The 21566-nt window shown below is 37.1% G+C and overlaps 1 protein-coding gene across 1 annotated transcript in view; it reads left to right on the top strand.

Annotated features, from left to right (window-relative positions):
• The first annotated feature begins 5938 nt into the window (after positions 1-5938).
• The window catches only part of LOC150077260 (ropporin-1-like protein), a 35467-nt gene continuing 19839 nt past the window's right edge, over positions 5939-21566 (top strand). Inside the window, exons 1-2 of the mRNA XM_090386525.1 lie at positions 5939-6288; positions 14789-14903. Coding sequence (XP_090242651.1) covers positions 6149-6288; positions 14789-14903 — 255 coding nt within the window. The 5' untranslated portion in view covers positions 5939-6148. The remainder of the gene's footprint in view (positions 6289-14788; positions 14904-21566) is intronic.

Raw genomic sequence — 21566 nt, 5'->3', positions numbered from 1 at the left:
GTGTCTTAACCACCGGGCCATTGCACCCCTTCATTATCATCATCATCATAATGCGAGGAAGCGTGAGGCTTATGCTGTACCCTCCTAAAAATATTTCCGAGTTACCCTGGACCGAGAGAAATTCTTTCTTGCCTAATTGTTGTTCGCAAATATGTTTTAATCATTTTGAGTCTCGAAAATCTCCTCTCTCCAGACGGAACCGTAATCGGCAATGTTAATATTATTCGAAGAGACAAATATTATTCGTTGAAGTTGGGATAAAATTCAACTAAGTTTTGTTCTTGAATAAATGTCAATAATTCTAAGCAAACCAAATTTTTGTACTAATAAAATAAGCTGCAAAGATTGGATTTCTTGACGTAACTGTTTGGCACCGAAGTCTTTGCACCCATCTTCTTGCAATAGAAATGAAATGTCAACACCTTCTTCAAGGTGTTGACATTTCATTTCTATTGCAAGGTCTTGCATTTTATTTCTTTATAACGAATTTTTTAAAGAGAACAATCGATTAAGTTATATTTAGAAGTCCGACTGTATGTATAATTAATGTATTATATTAAGAAACAACCATTTTTTGATATTTAAAAAAATTAAAATATCATCGGAATTCGGACCCTCTCTTACATTCCCAGGCTCCTGGTGGCCGCTCGTGCCAAGGTACGGTATTGCCTATCAAAAACATTAAGACGGGTAAGTCCATTGATCATTATTCCGCTCCACACGGTCGCCGAACACTAAACAGCAACGGAGAGACGGACCGTCATCAAGAACCTGATAGCTCTTGCAATCTTGGAAAAGTCAAGCAGGATTGTGAGCGACCAACTAGTAACAATAATGAACATGGACATAACAGATCCAAACCTGGAAGAGGAACAGCAAAAACAAGAACTACAATCCAGAGCAGCCGAAAGATAAACAGACAAGTTGGCGATGTCCAGAAACTAGAAGAGAATAAAAAAGTGCTAGCAGAATTCGAGGGAATGAATCCGAAGAAAGACCCACACCAATCCGAAGCAGACACTCAACAGAATTCTAGGCAAGTCACAGACTACATCAATAAGCCAAGAAGACAAAATTATGTCAACAACAACGAAGTAACACACGGCACCATCCACACACAGCCATTTACTGTGCCGCTGTAGGAGCCACCAGGGTTAACGGAAAGGAAACAAGAAACGAATCTAAAACAAAACAGAAAGAAGGTTACAACAGCAGACAGAAGAGATAAGAGTGAAAATAGGACAACTAATACAATACCAACAGGATAATAGAGATAAGACGCTGAACAGAAAAGTGAACGTCATCCTCAAGGAAGGCAACATCCACAAACCAAATAATGATATTAGGGTCACCCCATGAATGATTACAAAATATGAACGATGAACGATATACAAAATATATTTATTTTGTATGTAAAAATGTGTGTGTGTGTTCTCTGGTCAATTAAACAGGCAAATTGACCAGGAAAAAAAAAACCTGATTTCTGGGGAAAAAAACTTTGCTATCTACATCTGAGACTGACTAACTCAACCACTGAGTGAAAAAAGCCCATTAAAGTTCCTCGCGTCATCGACGTGATTCGACCTGGTCCTTTTCCACCCGGTGTCCGGAGGACGGTGACGATACCACTGTGCTACGTGCGCAGGCAGACGGCATCAACAAATTATTATATTCAATTTAATATATTAAGGTCTCCTGTAATTTCTTACATATACACGTATATACAGGGTGTTTCAGTTAAACGTTTCAGAACTTCTAAGAGGGGTAGGGTACATCCTGACAACTCGAAATCATATAGCAATGTGGGGTCGGAAATGCTTTCCTGAAGCGGTGTTGTACACAGAAGCACCATAAAGAAAAGAGGCCGTAAGTGAGAAATCGTTTTAATAATACATGAAAAGAAGCAAAAGGTACATGGATTAAAGTAAGTGTTCGAAGTTTCTTCCACGGGCTACAATGCACGCCTCACATCTCCGACGCATGGACATCCGAACATTCTGGAATACTCCAGGCGAATTTCGAATTTCTTCGGCAGCTACTGCGATTCTTGCAACCAGCTCCTCAGCATTGTCAACAGGGGTGTCATAAACTAGCGATTTCATATGACCCCAGAAATAAAAATCAAGACATGATAGGTCGGGTGACCGAGCAGGCCAACGCACGGGACCACCACGTCCGATCCACTGTTGACCAAATGTGACATCCAGGTAGTTACGAACATCTCCGCTATAATGGGCAGGGGCTCCATCGTGTTGGAACCACATTGTCTGTTGCGTCGATGCAGAAATCTGTTCATCTCTCAAAAGTTGTGGCAATACTTGCTGCAGAAAGATCAAGTAGATAGGTCCGGTTAGACGACACGGTAACAGGTAAGGTCCAATAAGGTGATCTCCCATAATACCGGCCCATACATTGACCGAAAATCGAATCTGTGCTGCACGACGTCGTATTGCATGCGGGTTCTCGAACGCCCAGATATGGTCGTTATGCGTGTTGAAAATTCCTTCCCTTGTGAAGGATGCCTCATCGGAAAACAACACTTCAGCAGGAAAAAGGGGATTTGTAGCACATTTTCCAAGGTACCACTGTGCGAAAGCAATACGAGGTGCATAATCCTCCGGTTGCTGTGTCTGGACACGCTGCCTGGAGTATTCCAGAATGTTCGGATGTCCATGCGTCGGTGATGTGAGGCGTGCATTGTAGCCCGTGGAAGAAACTTCGAACACTTACTTTAATCCATGTACCTTTTGCTTCTTTTCATGTATTATTAAAACGATTTCTCACTTACGGTCTCTTTTCTTTATGGTGCTTCTGTGTACAACACCCCTTCAGGAAAGCATTTCCGACCCCATATTGCTATATGATTTCGAGTTGTCAGGATGTACCCTACACCTCTTAGAAGTTCTGAGACGTTTAACTGAAACACCCTGTATATTATGTCTGTAAATTGCGTGTGTTCTGTGGTCGCTTTGCATGTTTTGCTGGACGAAAAAAAACCCAATTTCTGGGGGGAAAACCTTGCTATCTACGCCTGAGACTGACTAACTCAGACACGGAATGAAAAAAGCCCGCGTCATGGAGGGGATTTGAACCTGGGCCTTTCCCACCGGTTGTGGGGAGGAGAATGACGATACCACTCTGCTACCCGCGCAGACAGAAAACATCCACAAAAAAAAATGATATTCGAGTCCCCTGTAAATGATAACATCTACCCATATAGTAATAGTAGCAGTGGCATGTGATGCCAGAAAGCAAATGTAGGAGCTTATGCAGCATCAGCGAAAAAAAAAAAAAAAATCACACCATTCCCTCCAATGGCATGTCCAGTTCCTCCAATTTATTTAACTTATCAACTTCCACAACGACATATGGAAGTTTGTTCCAGCAATTAACCACCCGCTGGCTAAATGAAAATTTCCGCACATCTATTCTACATCTGACCTTCTTCAATTTCAATTTATGCCCCACTTAGGTTTGTAATCTGAACAAGTGGAAGGATCCCATCAGAATTCAGCGTGCTCAACCCTTTCAAGGCCTTATACACCTCAATCAGATCACCGCGCAGGTGCCTAGTCTCCAGCCACTGCAATTTGCAGAACTTAAGCCTCTCTTGGTAGGAGGATCCCTTCATTCTCCTCACCAATCTTGTTGCCCTTCTCTATACACGCTCAGGCAAATCTACATCCTTCCTAAAATGAGGCCTCCAGACCTGTACGCAGTACTCAAAGTATAGCCTGACCATTGCGTTATACAGAGGGACAATCACCACCTTTTCCCTGCTAGCAAAATTCCTATATATCATTGACAAAACCCCATGACCTGCCCTGGCAGCCTGTCTGCATTGCTCAGAAAACTTCATATCTGACTGCACAATTACTCCCAGGTCTTTTTCATTTTCTACCACCTTAAGTGTAGTACCACACAGTTGGTACGTTTCTCTGGGGTTACTTTTACCCATATGCAGTACTTTGCATTTGTCAAGGTTAAACTTCAGTTGCCACTTCTTAGCCCATCTGCCCAAACCCAAATTTTCTAGATCCTGTTGCAGTAGCACACTGCCATTGCTGCCATTAACAACCCTGCCAGCCTTTGTATCATCTGCAAACGTCGACATTAAGCCTGATATACCTTCATCAATATCATTAATAAATATACAAAACAACAGTGGACCCAACAACGAACCTTGTGGGACTCCACTAATAACATTAGTCCACGAAGAGCAGCACTCCAATCCAAATATATGATATCAAAATTATTTTTTGCATCCAGTTCCTTTGTAACCACATCATAATATCCTATCAAATTTGTCAGACATGACTTTCCCTTAACAAACCCATGCTGTGTCTGAATTAAGTTAAACTGATTAAAAATTATTTGATTTCAGTGATCAACCAGGAATGGTTAGTATGACTGAATACTTCCTCTAGAACAAGGACAGATTTATGGAGCACTGTTTACCGGATTCCTTTCATGGAAAAGAAAGTCGTTCGGCTAGATTTCCCTTGGAAAGGGAAATCTAGCCGAACGACAATCTAGCCATCATTCGAAGTCAAATGGAGATAATTTTCAATTTGGCGTGATAAAGCGTTAGACGGGCTACTTGTTGATATGCATTTGCCTTTGTACTTGGGATATTGTTTTCACATAAATATTTAAAAATGTATACACCTAAAAAATCATTTAATTGGAGTAATTTTTTTTTTATTAAAACAAAAGACCTATATTTTTCGAAGGGTCTGCTAGACTTTCAGTAGCCCTGATTTTAGGACTCCAATTCATTTTCAAACATTCACATTCTCACGGTAATAATTCAGGGCTTGTTTTTTTTTTTTTTTTATTCTCTAAAAAAATTTACTGGAATGCTTTCCAAAAAGAAGTTTATAAAGCAGTCATATCCCCAAGCTGCTCGCTCTGCAGTTCCTTTCACTTGTTTTATCACCTCTAAAATTGCGTATTGGGAATCTGCCAACTGAGCGTGACTCAACCACTGCGGCCTATATGTGAACTACGTAGCCTGCAATTCCACCAACGGTTAAACTTCAAAGTTGAAACGATGTCGCGTTTTTATTCGTTTATTATTGAAACGATTATTGGAAATAGAGGATGAGTATACTATATGCGGAACCTGTTAATAAAAATATTCATTGCATTGCATTGTTCTTCACATTATTTCATAACTCCATTGGCTGTATATTTAGATTTAAAAAGCTGGGGGTGCTGCAGTTCCGCAGTGCCTACCAACGAGTCGCTCCTGATGCATATACAGTATAATAAAAAGGATATAAAATGTATTGTTTATAGGCTGCGAACAAACCGTCTTGTTTGTGGTATATAAAGGAAGAATTAGCCACAAGTAGACCCTTGCTGTGAAAAAATAAAAAAATAAAAATAAACGGGATGTGAAAACCATAAAGCGAAACTGCTGACGATTGAGTTAATGGCTGCAGAATCACCTGAAAGCCGCGGTACACTTTATAATTACAATAGCTTCTGTCAGGAACGAATTCAGGCGAACCTATTCGCAGGCTGCAATCTTGTTTGAGATATACAAACAAAGAATTAGTCGCAAGTAGACCGTTTGTGTGAAACACTATTATTATTATTATTATTATTATTAGTCGTATGGTGCAAGAAAGCCTGAGGCTTATGCTGTGAGAGAGATACAGGAAATCACCAAGAGAAGAATGACGCTATCCGGCTCAGGACACTATCAAGAGATGTTTCCACCGGTTGTGGGGAAGACATAAATTAATTGAATTCGTGTTTTATAAAATAAAAATTATTTTTTTCACCGGGGATTAAACTCACCCCCGGTTACCCCCCTGGATTCAACACTGAGTGCCTTTTTTTTTTTCATTGAAAAATGTTGACTTCAAAGTTTTAATTTGGTAGGTGTCGCTGTGTTGTATTTATTCGTCGCGTAATTCGAAACAAAACAGTTGTCTTTTGGAAAACAGTTCTAAACTGTTTGCAGATCTAGTGGTTGTGTTTAGTATTATCTTATATTTGGCGGCCTGTTCGGTGTTTATGTGTAGTAGCGGCATGTACAGAGCACTATGCTCCGTTTGTGCTTGAAATAATACCGCGATTGCTGTTTGAAATTAATTTTTTTTATCAGTCTAAATTGTTTTAAAGTATTTCTACAGATATGTCTACTACACCCCGTATGGGCCCACCGCAGACAGATGAACAAATTCGAATTCCGCCCGAGTTACCTGCCATTTTGAAACAGTATACAAAAGCAGCCATCCGTACCCAGCCTGACGATTTGCTGAAGTGGTCTGCAATGTAAGATTTTAATATATTCCGAACAGAACATCAGTTGGCACAGTTTAATATATTTAAAAAATATATATATATTTTAATTATTGTTTTAAATTACGTACCAAAGCAGCAGCACTGAAACACTGTAAATGAAACCATCTTTATTCAATTATTAGTCGTGGCAAATGATGCAAGAAAGCAAGCTTATACAGCATCAGCCAAAAAAAAAAAAAAAAAAACCTGCACATTTACTGGCCAAGCCTTCCCCCAATAATTATTTTGCCTAATTCTTCCTTGAAGTTATTCACAATATTCATTTCTATAACAACAGATGGAAATTTGTTCCAACAATCAGCCACTCCATGGCTAAAGGCAAACTTCTGCACATCTGTTCAGCACAGCCTTCCTCAATTTGAATTTATACCCCCCCCCCATACATAATCTGAGCAAGAGGAAGAATCACAGTATTGAGCTTGTTCAATCCATTCTAAATCTTGAACACCATAATCAGTTCACCTTGCAGGTGCTGCAGTTTTCAGAAAGAAAATGCCGACCGGGCTAGCCAGGTGGGTAGTAGTAGTAGTAGCACTTGATGCAAGAAAGCAAGTGTAGGAGCTTATGCAGCATCAGCCAAAAAAAAAAAAAAAAAATCACACCATTCCCTCCAAATGCCTGTCCAGTTCCTCCTTAAATTTATTTAATCTATCAACTTCCACAACGACAGATGGAAGTTTGTTCCAGCAATTAACCACCCGCTGGCTAAAGGCAAATTTCCGCACATCTATTCTACATCTATCCTTTCTTAATTTGAACTTATGTCCCCGTAGGTTCGTATTCTGAACAAGTGGGAGGATCCCATCAGAATTCAGCGTGCTCAACCCATTCAAGGCCTTATAGACCTCAATCAGATCACTGCGCAGGTGCCTAGTCTCCAGCCACTGCAATTTGCAGAACTTAAGCCTCTCTTGGTAAGAGGATCCCTTCATTCCCCTCACCAATCGTGTTGCTCTTCTCTGTACATGCTCAAGCAAATCTACATCCTTCCTAAAATGAGGCCTCCAGACCTGTACGCAGTACTCAAGGCGTGGCCTGACCATTGCCTTATACAGAGGGACAATCACCTCCTTTTCCCTGCTAGCAAAATTCCTATATATCATTGACAAAACCCCATGACCTGCCCTAGCAGCCTGTCTACTTTGCTCAGAAAACTTCATATCTGACTGCACAATTACTCCCAGGTCTTTTTCATTTTCTACCACCTTAAGTGTAGTACCACACAGTTGGTACGTTTCTCTGGGGTTACTTCTACCCATATGCAGTACTTTGCATTTGTCAAGGTTAAACTTCAGTTGCCACTTCTTAGCCCATCTGCCCAAATTATCTAGATCCTGTTGCAGTAGCACACTGCCATTACTGTCATTAACAACCCTGCCAACCTTCGTGTCATCTGCAAACTTCGACATTAAGCCTGATATACCTTCATCAATATCATTGATAAATATACAAAACAACAGTGGACCCAACACCGAACCCTGCGGGACTCCACTAATAACATTAGTCCACGAAGAGCAGCACCCACTGATTACCACCCTCTGTCTTCTCCCACTTAACCATCCTTTTATCCATTGTAGCAACTTACCCTTAATACCATTCTGCTCCAATTTATACAGTAGTCTTCCATGCGCAACAGTGTCAAAAGGGTAAAGTGCCTTCCTGGCAAACCCAAAGGTTGCGGGTTTGAATCCCGCCTGGGGCTTGGATAAAAGTACTGCAAAAACCTTGGGAGGTGCATTATGGCCACAGAAGCTGATGCGCCAACAACTACAAAAAAAAAAAAAAAGTTTTCAGAACTGAAACTTTCCTTGGTAAGAGCACTCCTTTGTTCTCCTCACCAGTCTCGTTGGCTTTCTCTGCACTTGTTCCAGCTGCTCTACATCCTTCCTAAAATGGGGCCTATAGACATGTATGCAGTACTTAAGATGTGGCCTGACTATTGCCTTATACAATGCAATAGTCGCCTCCTTATCCCTGCTAGCAAAATATATGCTCATCTGATTTGAAATGAATAATACTGAGCAAATTATTTGTTTTTCGTTTAAATCAGTTCTCTTTGGAACTGATCTGCAGTAGTCTTCAGTACAAGGCTCTTACCCATGGATCTTTGCTATAATGAGTGATAGGAAGGTCTAGCTTCGCCCACTGCTTTGCAGTGATTGGCTGCTTATCACCATGATTTTGCATCAGAACAAATGTTTTGCAAGTACAGCTGGCAGGATACAATGTACAGACCTGGAAACCTAACGTTTGTAGCAGTCACTTTTCTCCTTCTTGGTACTTTATTATTCAGCCAAAAGAAATAATTTATTTTAATAGATTTATTTTGTACTAGCTAAAAATGGTTGTTATGTGACGGCACCAATTCAATACGGATTTGTGCGTAAAACTCTTCGCAACTGTTATGGTATACAAAATTATTGTCACACCTTTTTTTCACATGAATCCGTCCTGAATTGGTGGCTTAAATTAATTCACCTAATTTTTTTAAATAATTCAAAATGAAAGTGCATTAAAATGATAAATTATTCACAGGACCACATCTTCCAATCAGTGGGAAGCAGTGGGCTTAGCTAGACCTGTCCATCGCTAATTATTTCAAAAGATCCATGGGTAAGAGCCTTGTACCGAAGACTAACCCTGATCTGTTTTAAAAGAAACCTAGTGAATAATTGCATAATTCTGATCTTATTTATGGCATGTAATGTCATTTATGGCTATTTATTATGTCATAAATAACACTACATACACAAATCAGTACATATTCTATAAATCTTTATATTTTTATTTTCCAGTATACTGCCTCATTTGCAAGGTTTTTGTAACTTGCATAGGTTTATTTGTAATAACATATAATATCACATGTGCTTCAAAATGGAGTGTAAATTTTATTTTTTCTTCTATTCTGAGAATGATAACAAAAAAATGAAATAATCCAGCTGTAAACCAAAGAAAGGTGGCAATCCTGTATATGTTTTACTTGTATAATATATATTATATTGATATTGCTGAGAAATGTTCTAAAGATTGTAATATTGAATGTGTACCATTTCATTTTTTTTTTTTTTAATATATATGCACAACAAAGATATTTCATTTAGGTATGTATGCAAAGGAAGTGATACTATTGTTATTTAAATAATAACGTGATAAATATGCAGCCATTGTTAATCTACTGCAGGATGAAGGCCCTCCTCAACAGCCATGTTGAGAGAATGGACCATAATCTGCCATGCTGGTCCTGGGCAGGTTGCAGATCAGACCATATTTAGTAATCAGAGGCTTGAAACCCCAGTTTACCCTAGGGGCTCGCATCTGGTGAGTATGGGCTTGGCAAACCTTAGGTCCTGAGCTGGATTCTCTCTCTCTCTCTCTCTCTCTCTCTCTCTCTCTCTCTCTCTCTCTCTCTCTCTCTCTCTGTGTGTGGGGAATTTTATTTTTTGGCTGGTGCACCATAAGCCTCAGGCTTCCTTGCACCATATGGCTAATAATAAGTAATAATAATAATACTACTGTTGCATTCCTGCTCCTGACCAGTTGGCTATGAGAGCTGTCATTATTTATTTAAATGTAAATGACTAATGTACACTTTTGTGGGACATTAAGTAATGTGGGCATCTCTGCACCCCAAACTTGATATACATAAAAGTTAATATATGCACAATGTATTTTATAAGGCATCAGGTTTACTTAAAAAGTAAATATGATGCCTTATAAAATTGAGATAGTTTATTAAAAAGTTATAAAAATGATTACAAAATTTTTACACATTAACATTTATATCCTTTAATGTTCAGTCATAATTTGATTTCAGTTTTCTGGTTTAATGATTTAGCTGATCATTACCCATTTTGATCACTTTCATACTAGAATACCAGACATTACTAACTGCACATCTAGCATTCTTGATATTTTCTTGACTAACAACTTTTCAAGTATACATTTAATATTAGTTGTCTAAATATCTCAGATGACTTCTCTTCCAAGTTTTAATTGGTGGTTTCTCATTGCATATCTGTTCTTCCTGGTCTGAGCTGCATTCTCTTACCACTGCATAGTGTTCTTAGCTGATGGCTGACATATATTTCTTGAACTCTGCTGCTGTAAAATTGAAGGTATGTTTGTGCACTGTTTCTGTATCTGCCTGCCTTTGCGGTTTCACTGCTGGTAATTGTTTTAATGATAGCTAGTGACTGTATGTGGTGTTAATATGAGGGAGTGAACTTTTGTTTGTCAAGAAGAGGATTATTCATAGGGAAGAATGGCAGTGGCTCTTGTTTAAATTGGATGCTGCTTAAAAAAAAATTCTTGTTTATACTTAAGATGGAACTAGGCAATCCAATGCCTGGGACAAAAGTAATATAAGTACACCTCATTATATGCAGCTAGTCAATCGTTGTGAATTTATAAAAATTACTATTGCAGTTATCATGCATATATTTATTAATAAAATAATAAGTTGAATAATACAATAAAATAAAAAGAAAAATATCAAATAAATTTACAAATATTCATTTATATCTATAGATCCTTTTTTTCTACGTAAGCTACATAGATAATGCATATAACTACAAAGAAATAAAAAATATCACAGATAGTTTGTTTATATATCTAAAATAAAATCATAGAAATGAAATATAATAGAGTACTTTTAACATAATAACATAAATTAAAAATATGCAATAAAGATATTTCAATGGAATTTTTCTTGCATTTTAATAAGCAAAATCAATTATTTTATCATAATTTATATTTTGTGCAACGTGATTTTCAGTGGATATAATTGATATGTTGGTTAGTCGTTCTTGTCCATTGTTGATCTGAGATGATTTTTAATTAATTTAAGTTTACTAAAGAACCTTTCACAAGAAGCTACTGTTACAGGCAGGGTAAGAAAAATTTGTAATACTATTTCTGTTTGGATAAGATTCTATTAGACAATATTCATGAATGAATATTGAATTACATGAAAGTTGAAAAGAGGTTACATTTTATATTTTACAGAATTGATAAAACATTATTTTTGAAACTTTGTTTCTGTTGAATTATCAGACTCATTTAAATCTGTTGTATTTTAATACATGGTTGGAAGCAGCCTCCTGCAAGTCAGATTTATTAATTAATGCAAGTGAAGTTCCAAATATAAAATCAAAATCTGAAGAAATAGTACTCTGTTCAGTTTTTCAAATCTAGTGTAAAGTCATTCTTAAGAATGTCCAAAACATTTAATTTCAATACAAAATTATTATTCGGCAGATAAACGAATCTTCCGAAGATTCGTAAAGAGTCATTCTTTTTTCTTTCATCTGGAAATGTAGCTAGTGTACCGTATATCCATTTTTTTCTGCTCAGCATATCCGAAAATATCTTAATTCATTTTCCTGTATTTCTTGGAGATTTTTTTTTATCTGCTTATTAATTGGGGCCACAACACAGGTTGACCAGAAGCTATAATCCATGTCAGGAATATGCCTTTATCTTCTGACTGGCTATGGAAAGGAGTTGGCTAGTGCAACTTCTCGATATGTGGGATAGGTGACTGCATAGGTTTTAGAGGCATCACTTACATTGTATAATCCCTTTAATTCGCACTTTCTAATTCAGAGATGGAACAATGTGTACAAAGTTAAGGCTCTGGTAATCCACTCGTTCTTCATTCTACAGAAACTATTTTGGCGAAGGTAAAGAAAGCCAACACGAGAAACATTGGATAACTTACACAGAAAATTAGTTTCCCGATATGCACTAGTGCTGCTCACTCGATAAGCAGACAGTAGGTGTTATCGGTCTGGAGCAAAGTCGAGAATGATATATTGATTGACAGGTAGGTGTGGCAAACGATGTGCTGATTGGTGCATGAACACAATGCATGATAACATCGGTTTAGTAGCACTCAGAAGCACTAATGGTAACTTGCCCTAATGAACGCTTTCCATAATGGTAGAAAAGGTCAGGTTACCGTCACTTGAATCCCACGGGAGCTTGAACCCCTCCCGAAATGGAGGGTGTAACCTAACCTTTTTTCTTTAAAGAATCGTGGGTGGATTAGCACATAAATTGTTTATTAATAAAATATTAATTTTTTATTACTGTACTTTTATTTTTAAGGTCAGGTTACAAAATATAACAAAAAATAAAGAAACCTTTTCTTTTTTCGTAACCAAACCTAAATCAATAGTATAGTAAAAACACTCATGAATTCCAAAAAGCTGCTTTTAATAATGAGAAAAAAACATGAAGAACATAAAAGAACAGAACGAAACTTATTAATTTAGTTTTCAACAAAAAATCAACCGTTTTATTTTCCTTACAAATTTCTTCCATCTTTAAAAGATTCATCGCTGCTATTACCTGTTTACCGTTCATCACAAAACTATTATGCACCGTTCTTTACTCATAAATAAGTAAAGGTGTATAAGGTCTTGAATGGGTTCAGCACGCTGAATTCTGATGGGATCCTTCCACTTGTTCAGATTACGAACCTAAGAGGGCATAAATTCAAATTAAGAAAGGACAGATGTACAATAGATGTGCGGAAATTTGCCTTTAGCCAGCGGGTGGTTAATTGCTGGAACAAACTTCCATCTGTCGTTGTGGAAGTTGATAGGTTGAATAAATTTAAAGGCATTTGGAGGGAATGGTGTGTTGTTTTTTTTTTTTGGCCGATGCTGCATAAGTTCATACATTTGCTTTCTTGCATCACATGCTACTACTACTAAATACACATTATAATGCCAACCAATGACTACACAGTAGCTTGTCGTCTGTTGCACCCACCACCAATCATTTCATTGTTTGCCATGCCTACCTGTCAATCAATATATCCTTCTCGATTTCGGCTCCAGACTGATAACACCTACTGTCTGTTTACAGAGCGAGCAGGGCTAGAGTCTGGAAACTAATTTTCTTTGTAAGTTATCCGACGTTTCTTGTCGTTCTCGTGTTGGCTTTCTTTACTTTAGCCACTATTTTAAATGTAATTACCAAGAGGAATTCAAAAAATTTGCTGTAAAGAAATTCGTTACACAGAGGTACGACTATAATTAAATCAAAAATGAAGCAATTTTGAAATGTAACTGGGTGAGTGTGCCCTTAAAATGATATGCCTTGGGCTGGAGCCCCGCTTGCCCCATTGTAGTTCCAGCTCTGGTTTATACTCTGGCACGACCACCAGGTCGGTGAAGTTTACAATAAATCAGTACAAATGTTAATCGTATTCATCAGTCACGGGCTTGAACCCCAGTCCATTCAAAGAGCATGTACTACTGCACTCTCTCTTCTGACCACTCAGCTATGTCAGGCCTAAAGGAAGACTAAAATTATCTTATGTTTATCTTTTGCTGGAGAAACATGTGTTTAACTTTTTTTTCAAGTTGAATGTTTCTTAATTCACCTATGATGGACATCACTAGTTCTGTTTTTACACCAAGTTGGTGTAGGGTATACTCATCAATTCTCATTTTTATTTTTCTGTACATCTGTTCAATGCCAGATTTACATTTGCATGTGAGTTGTGTTCTTACCCTATGTTTTCATTGGGGGAGGAGGAAAAGAACTGAGGATGGTCTTCAGTTTGGGTCTTGTAGTGTATTTTGATTTTTGGACTTTTTCCAATTCTCTTTTCATACTCTTCGAAGCCTGGGTAATATATTATTTTTCCACTTTGTATTAACTGTGAAGTAGTATCTGTTTTGGTTACTTGTTTTGCTGAAGCTATTTCTAAATCAAGATGTGAGCTGTGTGTACAGAGAACCCCTAATATGAGGCTATTTGTTACTTCAGCTTCTATGCTTCTGGAGTTGGTCAAGGTGAAGTACAGTAGCTTGCTCAGTATCTGTCCGCTTCCTATACATGGAAGTGGTGACTTTATGTATTCTTTACATGAGAATAACTCCAGGAGTGGTACCAAAGAGGTTGACCTTCCTTAGCGAGACGAGTATCCTTGGTTAAGAAGTTCATTCTAATTGGTGTATGTAAGTTGTCTGTGCTTGCTAAGGTGTCACTGGAGAGCATTGTTATTGTTATTTGTTTTTTAGGAGCATTAGCAACTAAGGCCATATTGCTCCGGGGATATGCGGCGGTCATTCCCTGACCTTTCCGCATCCTCCGTATTTGGTGGGCACGGGCTCGAACCCCGGTCTAATCAAGAAGCATGTGCTACGCACTGCTGCTCCTGCCCACCTGGCTACGGAGGCGCCCACTGGAGAGCAAGGTGCTTATTTCCCATTTAGAAGATTGGTCACTTCTTAAGATATTTTCTCTTCATGATCTTAGTGGTGAATTGGTGCACTAGCTCTTTTACTAGGTTTTGTACCTAATATATTATTAATTGTGTAGAACTTCCCTTTGAAGAAGTAAGAGCATTTTCATAAAATGCATGATTATTAATGAAGGCAATCATTGCTTTGTAATGTTTGAGTAGTGATAGATATTTACTTGTTTTTTTTTTTTTTTTCATTTATATATTCAGGTATTTCAGAGCTTTAGCTGATGGAAACCCCCCACCAGTAAAAGAAAGACTGGATCACTATGGACCAGGTGCTGGAGGATTAACTTTAGCAGTTATTCAATTAATGCATAGTCAGGTAAATTGCATATTGTATAGTCATTAAAAGGTCATCAATCATAAAAAAAAAAGTCCATTACAAAAATGAAAATGATCTCTTTGACTAAGCAGTAATGATTATTGATCAGCTAAATAGCAGAGTATCCTTTGTCACTACATTCATTAAGATTGATTGATTAATTAAATGTTTTGTGAAAGGAGAGATTAAATCATTATGTATTTGAGTTTAATTTATGAAATAAGTAAATTTATTTTTCTTAACTTTATTTCAAACAGAATATCTGTCAGTACAGTTATTTGATTAAATGAAAATCTAATTTATAAATTCAGTTAATCTTTGAATATAACTTCTTTGTGAAACACTAAAATTCCAGATGTATTAATTTTATTAAATGAGTTTTGTTTGAAAGAAAAAAAAAAAACTAATTTAAGTATTAATTGCTTTTTATATTTATTATCAGTTAGAATATTTGATTTCTCTTGTAGAGACTATTGTTTGTGGACTGAAAGAATTTGAGGTCAGTCCCAATGAATGGGTGGTGTTTTTCATTATATGGTACATTAATGTACCATATAATGAGACCAAGAGAGACCAATGATTTAATTGCTCTTAGTTTTCCATACTTATCAGTTATCCATTTTATAGCTACATATAGCTGTATACAAGAAAAGCTACTTGAATAGTATTCAAGAAAACCAGTAACTGCTAGTTATTATAGTGTATTAAATTATTGATTAGTATTAGAATGGCTAAATGATGCAAGGAAGCAGACTTTATTCAATGAAGAACGATCAAGATTTTTTCCCCCATTAATCATCCATATATTTTTATGGTTCTTTTCAAAGTAGTCCCCATTTCATGAGGTGCACCTACTCCAAAGTTTCTACCATTCTTCAGAAATGCTGTGGAAGCCATTTTTTGATATGCATTTGAGAATCACGTATGCTGTCTTTACACCTTCTCCTGCGATTGGAAATGTGTTTCTCACAGCTTCTTTAACTTTGGAAATAATAAAAAAATTGCAGGGTACAAAATCAAGGCTGTAGCTCGGATGAGGAACACATTTGACATCAATGCTGGCTGAGTACTCACTGATAGTAAAAGCAATCTGTGGTCCTCGCATTATCATGACACTGCATTCACCCCCTGCATGCAGTTGTGGTTGTTTGTGATGAATGTGATCCTGCAAAGTGTGCAATGCAGTGCAGTTCTGTGTTAAGGCTCCATAACAGTCGTATGCCATGGCACAACATGCAGGTAAACCATTCTTCGAATGTCAAAAAAAAAGTATTGACTGTAATGCTGGAATACTGTGTATGTATGCTTCCTACTGATATTCTCAATATCTCTCCAGTTGCCTTACTGTTATACGATGATTTTCTCTCATGATTACAGAAGCAGTGGCTGTAGCTCCATGTTGGTCAATTTTTGTGATTGAATCACATCCATCTTTAAACATTCTAAACCACTTGCTAGCTGTGCTATATGGAAGCGTAGATTCACCATTAACTTCTTCTAACATTTCATACACTTTAGCTGATGTTTTCTTGAAACAAAAACAAAATTTTTAGCATTAGCATAGGCATATGATGCAAGAAAGCAAACTTATATAACATCAGCCAAAAAAAAAAAAAAAAAAACCTTCCCATTTCACCCATCCATTCTCTCCAAAAGTTTGTCCAGTTCTTCCTTGAATTTATTTAAGCTATCAACTTCCACAATGACAGATGGAAGTTTGTTCCAGCAATCAACTACCTGCTGGTGAAAGGCAAATTTCCACACATCTATTTGACAACTGTCTTTCTTCAATTTCAGTTTATGCCCCCTCAGGTTTGTAATCTGAGCAAGAGTAAGAATCCCATCAGCATTGAACCTGCTCATTCCATTCAAGGCCTTATACATCTCAATCAAATCACCTTGCAGGTGCCTAATCTCCAGATACTGCAATTTGCAGAACTTAAGCCTTTTGAGAGCAGAATACTCTTCCTGGCTTGTCATGTCCATTGTTATATAGGCATAAACTTGACTGGCCACCAAGGTCAAACTGTGTTCTTGAGTCATCTGTGCAGTTACTGTGATGCAGCTTGGTTTGGTCTTAAATTCTGCAACTCAACTAGAAATAGCAAGCAAGTACTGTTGTTTGTGAAAAATTATGATCTGCCTTTATTGAACAGCCCTTGTATTTTGCATCCATCAAAAAAAAAAAAAAAAACTACAACAGTTATTCATCCAAAAGCTAGAAAGTGTCCATCAAATTTCTTCTTGAACTTTGTCAAACTCTCAGCCTCAATCAAAAATTGGGAGATAATTTATTTCGGTGATCTACAGCACTCTGAAGATGAACTACATGAGATCGAATCTTCTTTTATTCTCTGAGATTTTACATTTGTATCTCCTGGTTGTTTTCTTGTCTATTACTGAAATTACTTAATCTTAATCAGTCTCTGCACTACCCTCCAGAGATATTTTGTTGCCAACCTGTTCACTCAACAGCTGAGCTGTTTCTTTTAGGGAGAATTCTCTGCCTTTTATATAAACTGGCTAAGCTTACATTAGGTCAGTGGTTTGGCTCTGTTCTATAATTTATTTCTCTCTTCATTTGCGGATCGATCGGAGGAATGGGTGGTTTGGTTCTTTGATCTTTTCGCCTTTGCGACGATTTATATAGCGATTGAAATGCAGCGTTTCCATGACCATTATTGGCCTTGTGGTCCTCTGTCGATATGGGGCATAATGGTCAGTCTATTATTTTGATATTTTGTTTTCTGTTAGTAGTTCTTTTAACCCCTTTTTGGTGATATTTCACATTTTTCGGAACTGGTACCTTACGAGGGGGATACCGCTAAATTATCATATAATTGGCATTATTTTAAATTTTATATCGGTTTTATTAATTGGATTTAAAGAGCTAAATTATAGAGGGGACTTTCGGCTACTCTTTATGTCTTATTACCTTTACTTTCCCCTCCCTGTTGGTTTATTTTACGTTATTTTTATGTTGATTTTCGCTCTACAGTTTTTGCCATACTACTGGCTTATATTTTATTTTATTTTGTATTATCGGATATATATATATCCTCTAGGTGTGAATTCAATATTTCAAGTGTAGTCTTATGTAGTGAATAATAAGATGTAATCCCTACTTGTAAATATCTAATAAATCATTGATAATACACTGCCTTTCTCATTGCTTATTTACACTCTATATAAAAAATTTAAATGTCTCTTTATATATTGTAACTCAAATTAGCATATTCAATGTGGACTAATGTAGCATCCTACATCATCCAAATGATTGGTGCTAGGGTGGCCTCTTGTTTTTTTTTGTCTGCATTATTGGCACTGTTCAGTAGAGAGAAAGCTGGCAAAGTTTGCTGATTATTTGAACGTTGGGGAGGATGACCTAACCTAGCTACACTGCATCAAAAGAAATATAGCCTGGGAAACAAACACATGTAACTAGAGGCCACCCTAGTCTCCAAACAGGAATAACCTCTAGTTACACGTGAGTGTTTGTTTCTCAGTCCATATTTCTTTTGATGCATTAGCATTAGTAGAGGCATATGATGCAAGAAAGCAAGCTTATATACAGTCTCAGCCGGGGAAAAAAAAAAAAAAAAACAACAAAAAACCTTTCCATTTCACCTATTCATTCTCTCCAAATGTTTGTCTAGTTCTGCCTTGAATTTATTTAAGCTGTCCACTTCTACAACTACAGGTGGAAGTTTGTTCTAGAAATCAACCACCCGCTGACTAAAGGCAAGTTTCTACACATCTATTCTACAACTGTCTTTCCTCAATTTAAATTTATGTCCCCTCGGGCGATTAATCTGGGCAAGAGGAGTGTAGTGTAGCGAGTTTAGTGTATGGAGTGTAACTAGGTTAGTTTATCCTCCCCATCATTCAAATAATCAGCAAACTTTGCCAGCTTTCTCTGTACTGAACAGTGCCATTAGAGCAGGCAAAAAACAAGAGGCCACCCTAGCACCAATCATTTGGGTGATGTAGCATGCTACATTAGTTCACATTGAATATGCTCATTTGTGACTGCCCTCTGTCTCTTAGTCGGTCCATGATCAAACCTTAGGAATTGTAGCTTGCTCAAGAATTATACAATATCTTGTATCCAACTGTTTTTTGATCTTTTTTAATAATTAACCAGATTGGTTAGTCTTGATTTTTCTTTAAAAAAACATACTGTGATGTTAGTGTGTTTACATGATTGAATATAAATAGCATTTAGAAACACTAATGCAATTTTTCAAATGATTCAGAAGCTTAAATTAATTCCGTATAAGTATGAATTATTCCTGTTTATCATGTGACTAAACTATTTCAGACAGTGGACTTTTTTTTTTCTTTTTATGACTTTATACAATATGTGAAAAGCTTGATAAAATTTGCAATTTTGTTAAATAATAAAAAATAATTACATGTTCTTTTATTTTTTCCTAAAAATTTTTTAAAATAATTTTGAAATTTAGCTTAAAACAGAAATATAGTCTCCTTTTATAATTGACCTTCACATATTGAGTGATTCTTTATGTTTAAGTATACAGTGTCACAAAAGTCTGTATACTCAGTACAGGAACTCCCTGACTTACGTAATACTCGACTTACAAAAATTCTACTTTATGTAAGTTTTTCCCGGCCCGTGCAAACTTAAAATCGTGGAAACGTATTTTGCATCTCGTAGGAATAAATGGAGGTATTGTAATGTGAACCCAACACAACGCATTGTGTTGTTTTGTTTTGTTGTAATTCGTTCTTGGAAATTTAAAATTTTGCTATATTACTGAGCTATTTATCTCTCTAAAAGGTCATATTTATAATATAAATTGCGCTACCCTTTCATCGTTATCATATGTTCCCGTTATAAAAATCAATTTTGAACACCTTTTTGATATTTTTCTAAAGCATGTTTCTAGAGGTCACGAACAAAAAACAATTTGCACTTTCTGGTATATTGGGCTTTTCTGTTCGTGCATCTAAATTCCTATTTCCGTATTGCAATGAAGAAAATGATTAAAAAATATGAAGCAGGACAAAGTTTGTCATCTATTGCAAGAGAATTAGGTCTCGCTGCTTCAACAGTGAATACTATTTTAAAGGACAGTGTGCTTGTAAAGGAACATGTCAAAGGATCAACGCATTTAAGATCAACAGTGATCTCAAAACAGCGTTCAGGTGCTATATCAAAGATGGAACAGCTGATAATAATATGGATGGAAAATCAGATTCAGAAGCGAGTGCCCCTGAGTCTAATGACCATTCAAACAAAAGCAGCAAGTATTTATAAAGCTATTAAGGATAAGTACAGCGAACCCCAAGCCAAGTTCGTGGAAAGCAATGGTTGGTTTAATAGGTTCAAGCATCGTGCTGGTTTCCACAACGTTAAGTGCGGTGAAGTCGCCAGTGCCGATTCTGCATCTGAAGAGAAATTGTGATGTGTTGGAAAAAATTGATGAAGGTGGCTATTCAACGCACCAAATTTTTAACATTTATGAGACTGCTCTGTATTGAAAAAAAATTTCGGATCGAACATACATTGCCAAAGAGGAAAATACAATGCCAGTTTTCAAAAGATAGGGCCACTCTCTTGCTTGGGGCCAATGCAGAGGGAGATTACAGATTGAAACCACCACTGCTTGTGTACCATTCTGGAAATCCTTGTACATTTAAGGGCATCAATAAAACCACCCCACCCGTGCATTTCCGATTGAAACAGAGCATGGACAACAGTTCACCACCTCGTATCTCTGTGAAGAACAGTATCACTACAAATGGGCCAGATATGTGTGTGACGTCGGTTTGTGTGTATTATGTGTGTGTTCTGTTGTTATGTTCTGGCCACTTGGCTACCCAGAAGCATCAGTCAACTGGACAGATGATTCTGGGTACTATCTCTCTTTGAGGATTGGTTTAAATGCTGCTTCATTCCGGAGGTTGAAAAAATATTGTAAAGACAATTAAGCTCTTTTCAAGATTTTGCTTCTATTAGATAACACTCCTGGACATCCTATGCACCTAGATGATTTCAATTCGAACGCGAGTCATATTTCTACCACCAAACATTTTACGTTAAGAGACTTGGAAATCTTACAATATTTACCACGCAACCCTAAACATTAAGGCCTCAGCAGAAATTACTAAAAGTTGTTTAAATGGTGCGTGGACGTTCGAAGCGTTTTACATGCATGGCACGTAAAAGGCTTCGAAGGATTTCAAAAAGATGAATCATATGAAGAGGTTACAGATAAGATAGTAAAGGTTGCAGAGCTACTTCAGTTGGAGGTTGATGCCAAAGATGTGGAGGAGTTAATAGAGGAAGAAGAGAAGGAATTATCTAACGAAGAACATATCGACTTGCAGGCAGTGATAGTGAAAGAAGAAAATGCTGAAGCTCAAGACGAATCAAATGAGGAGCTGTGACGCTTCATCACCAGAGAGATGGCAATGGAATTTTGTGAAATTGCATCGGCAATGAGAAGATGGATCCTAACAGTGAACGATTCTTAAAAGTTAACCGAGGGGTGAATGATATGCTTGCTTGCTACAAAGAAATCTATGATTTCTTTATGATAAATCAATTAATGCGTTCTTTCATAAGGTTGAGCGGCTTCTAAATCTCCACAGTGGTGGATATATCAGCTGAAGACGTAGATTCTGGCAACGATGCTC

This window comes from Mastigoproctus giganteus, chromosome 12, assembly GCF_048544385.1.
Source record: "Mastigoproctus giganteus isolate SK-2022 chromosome 12, ASM4854438v1, whole genome shotgun sequence".
NCBI classification, from domain to species: domain Eukaryota; kingdom Metazoa; phylum Arthropoda; class Arachnida; order Uropygi; family Thelyphonidae; genus Mastigoproctus; species Mastigoproctus giganteus.
Note: the sequence above shows the minus strand (reverse complement) of the source record. Positions and strands in the feature narration are given on the sequence as shown.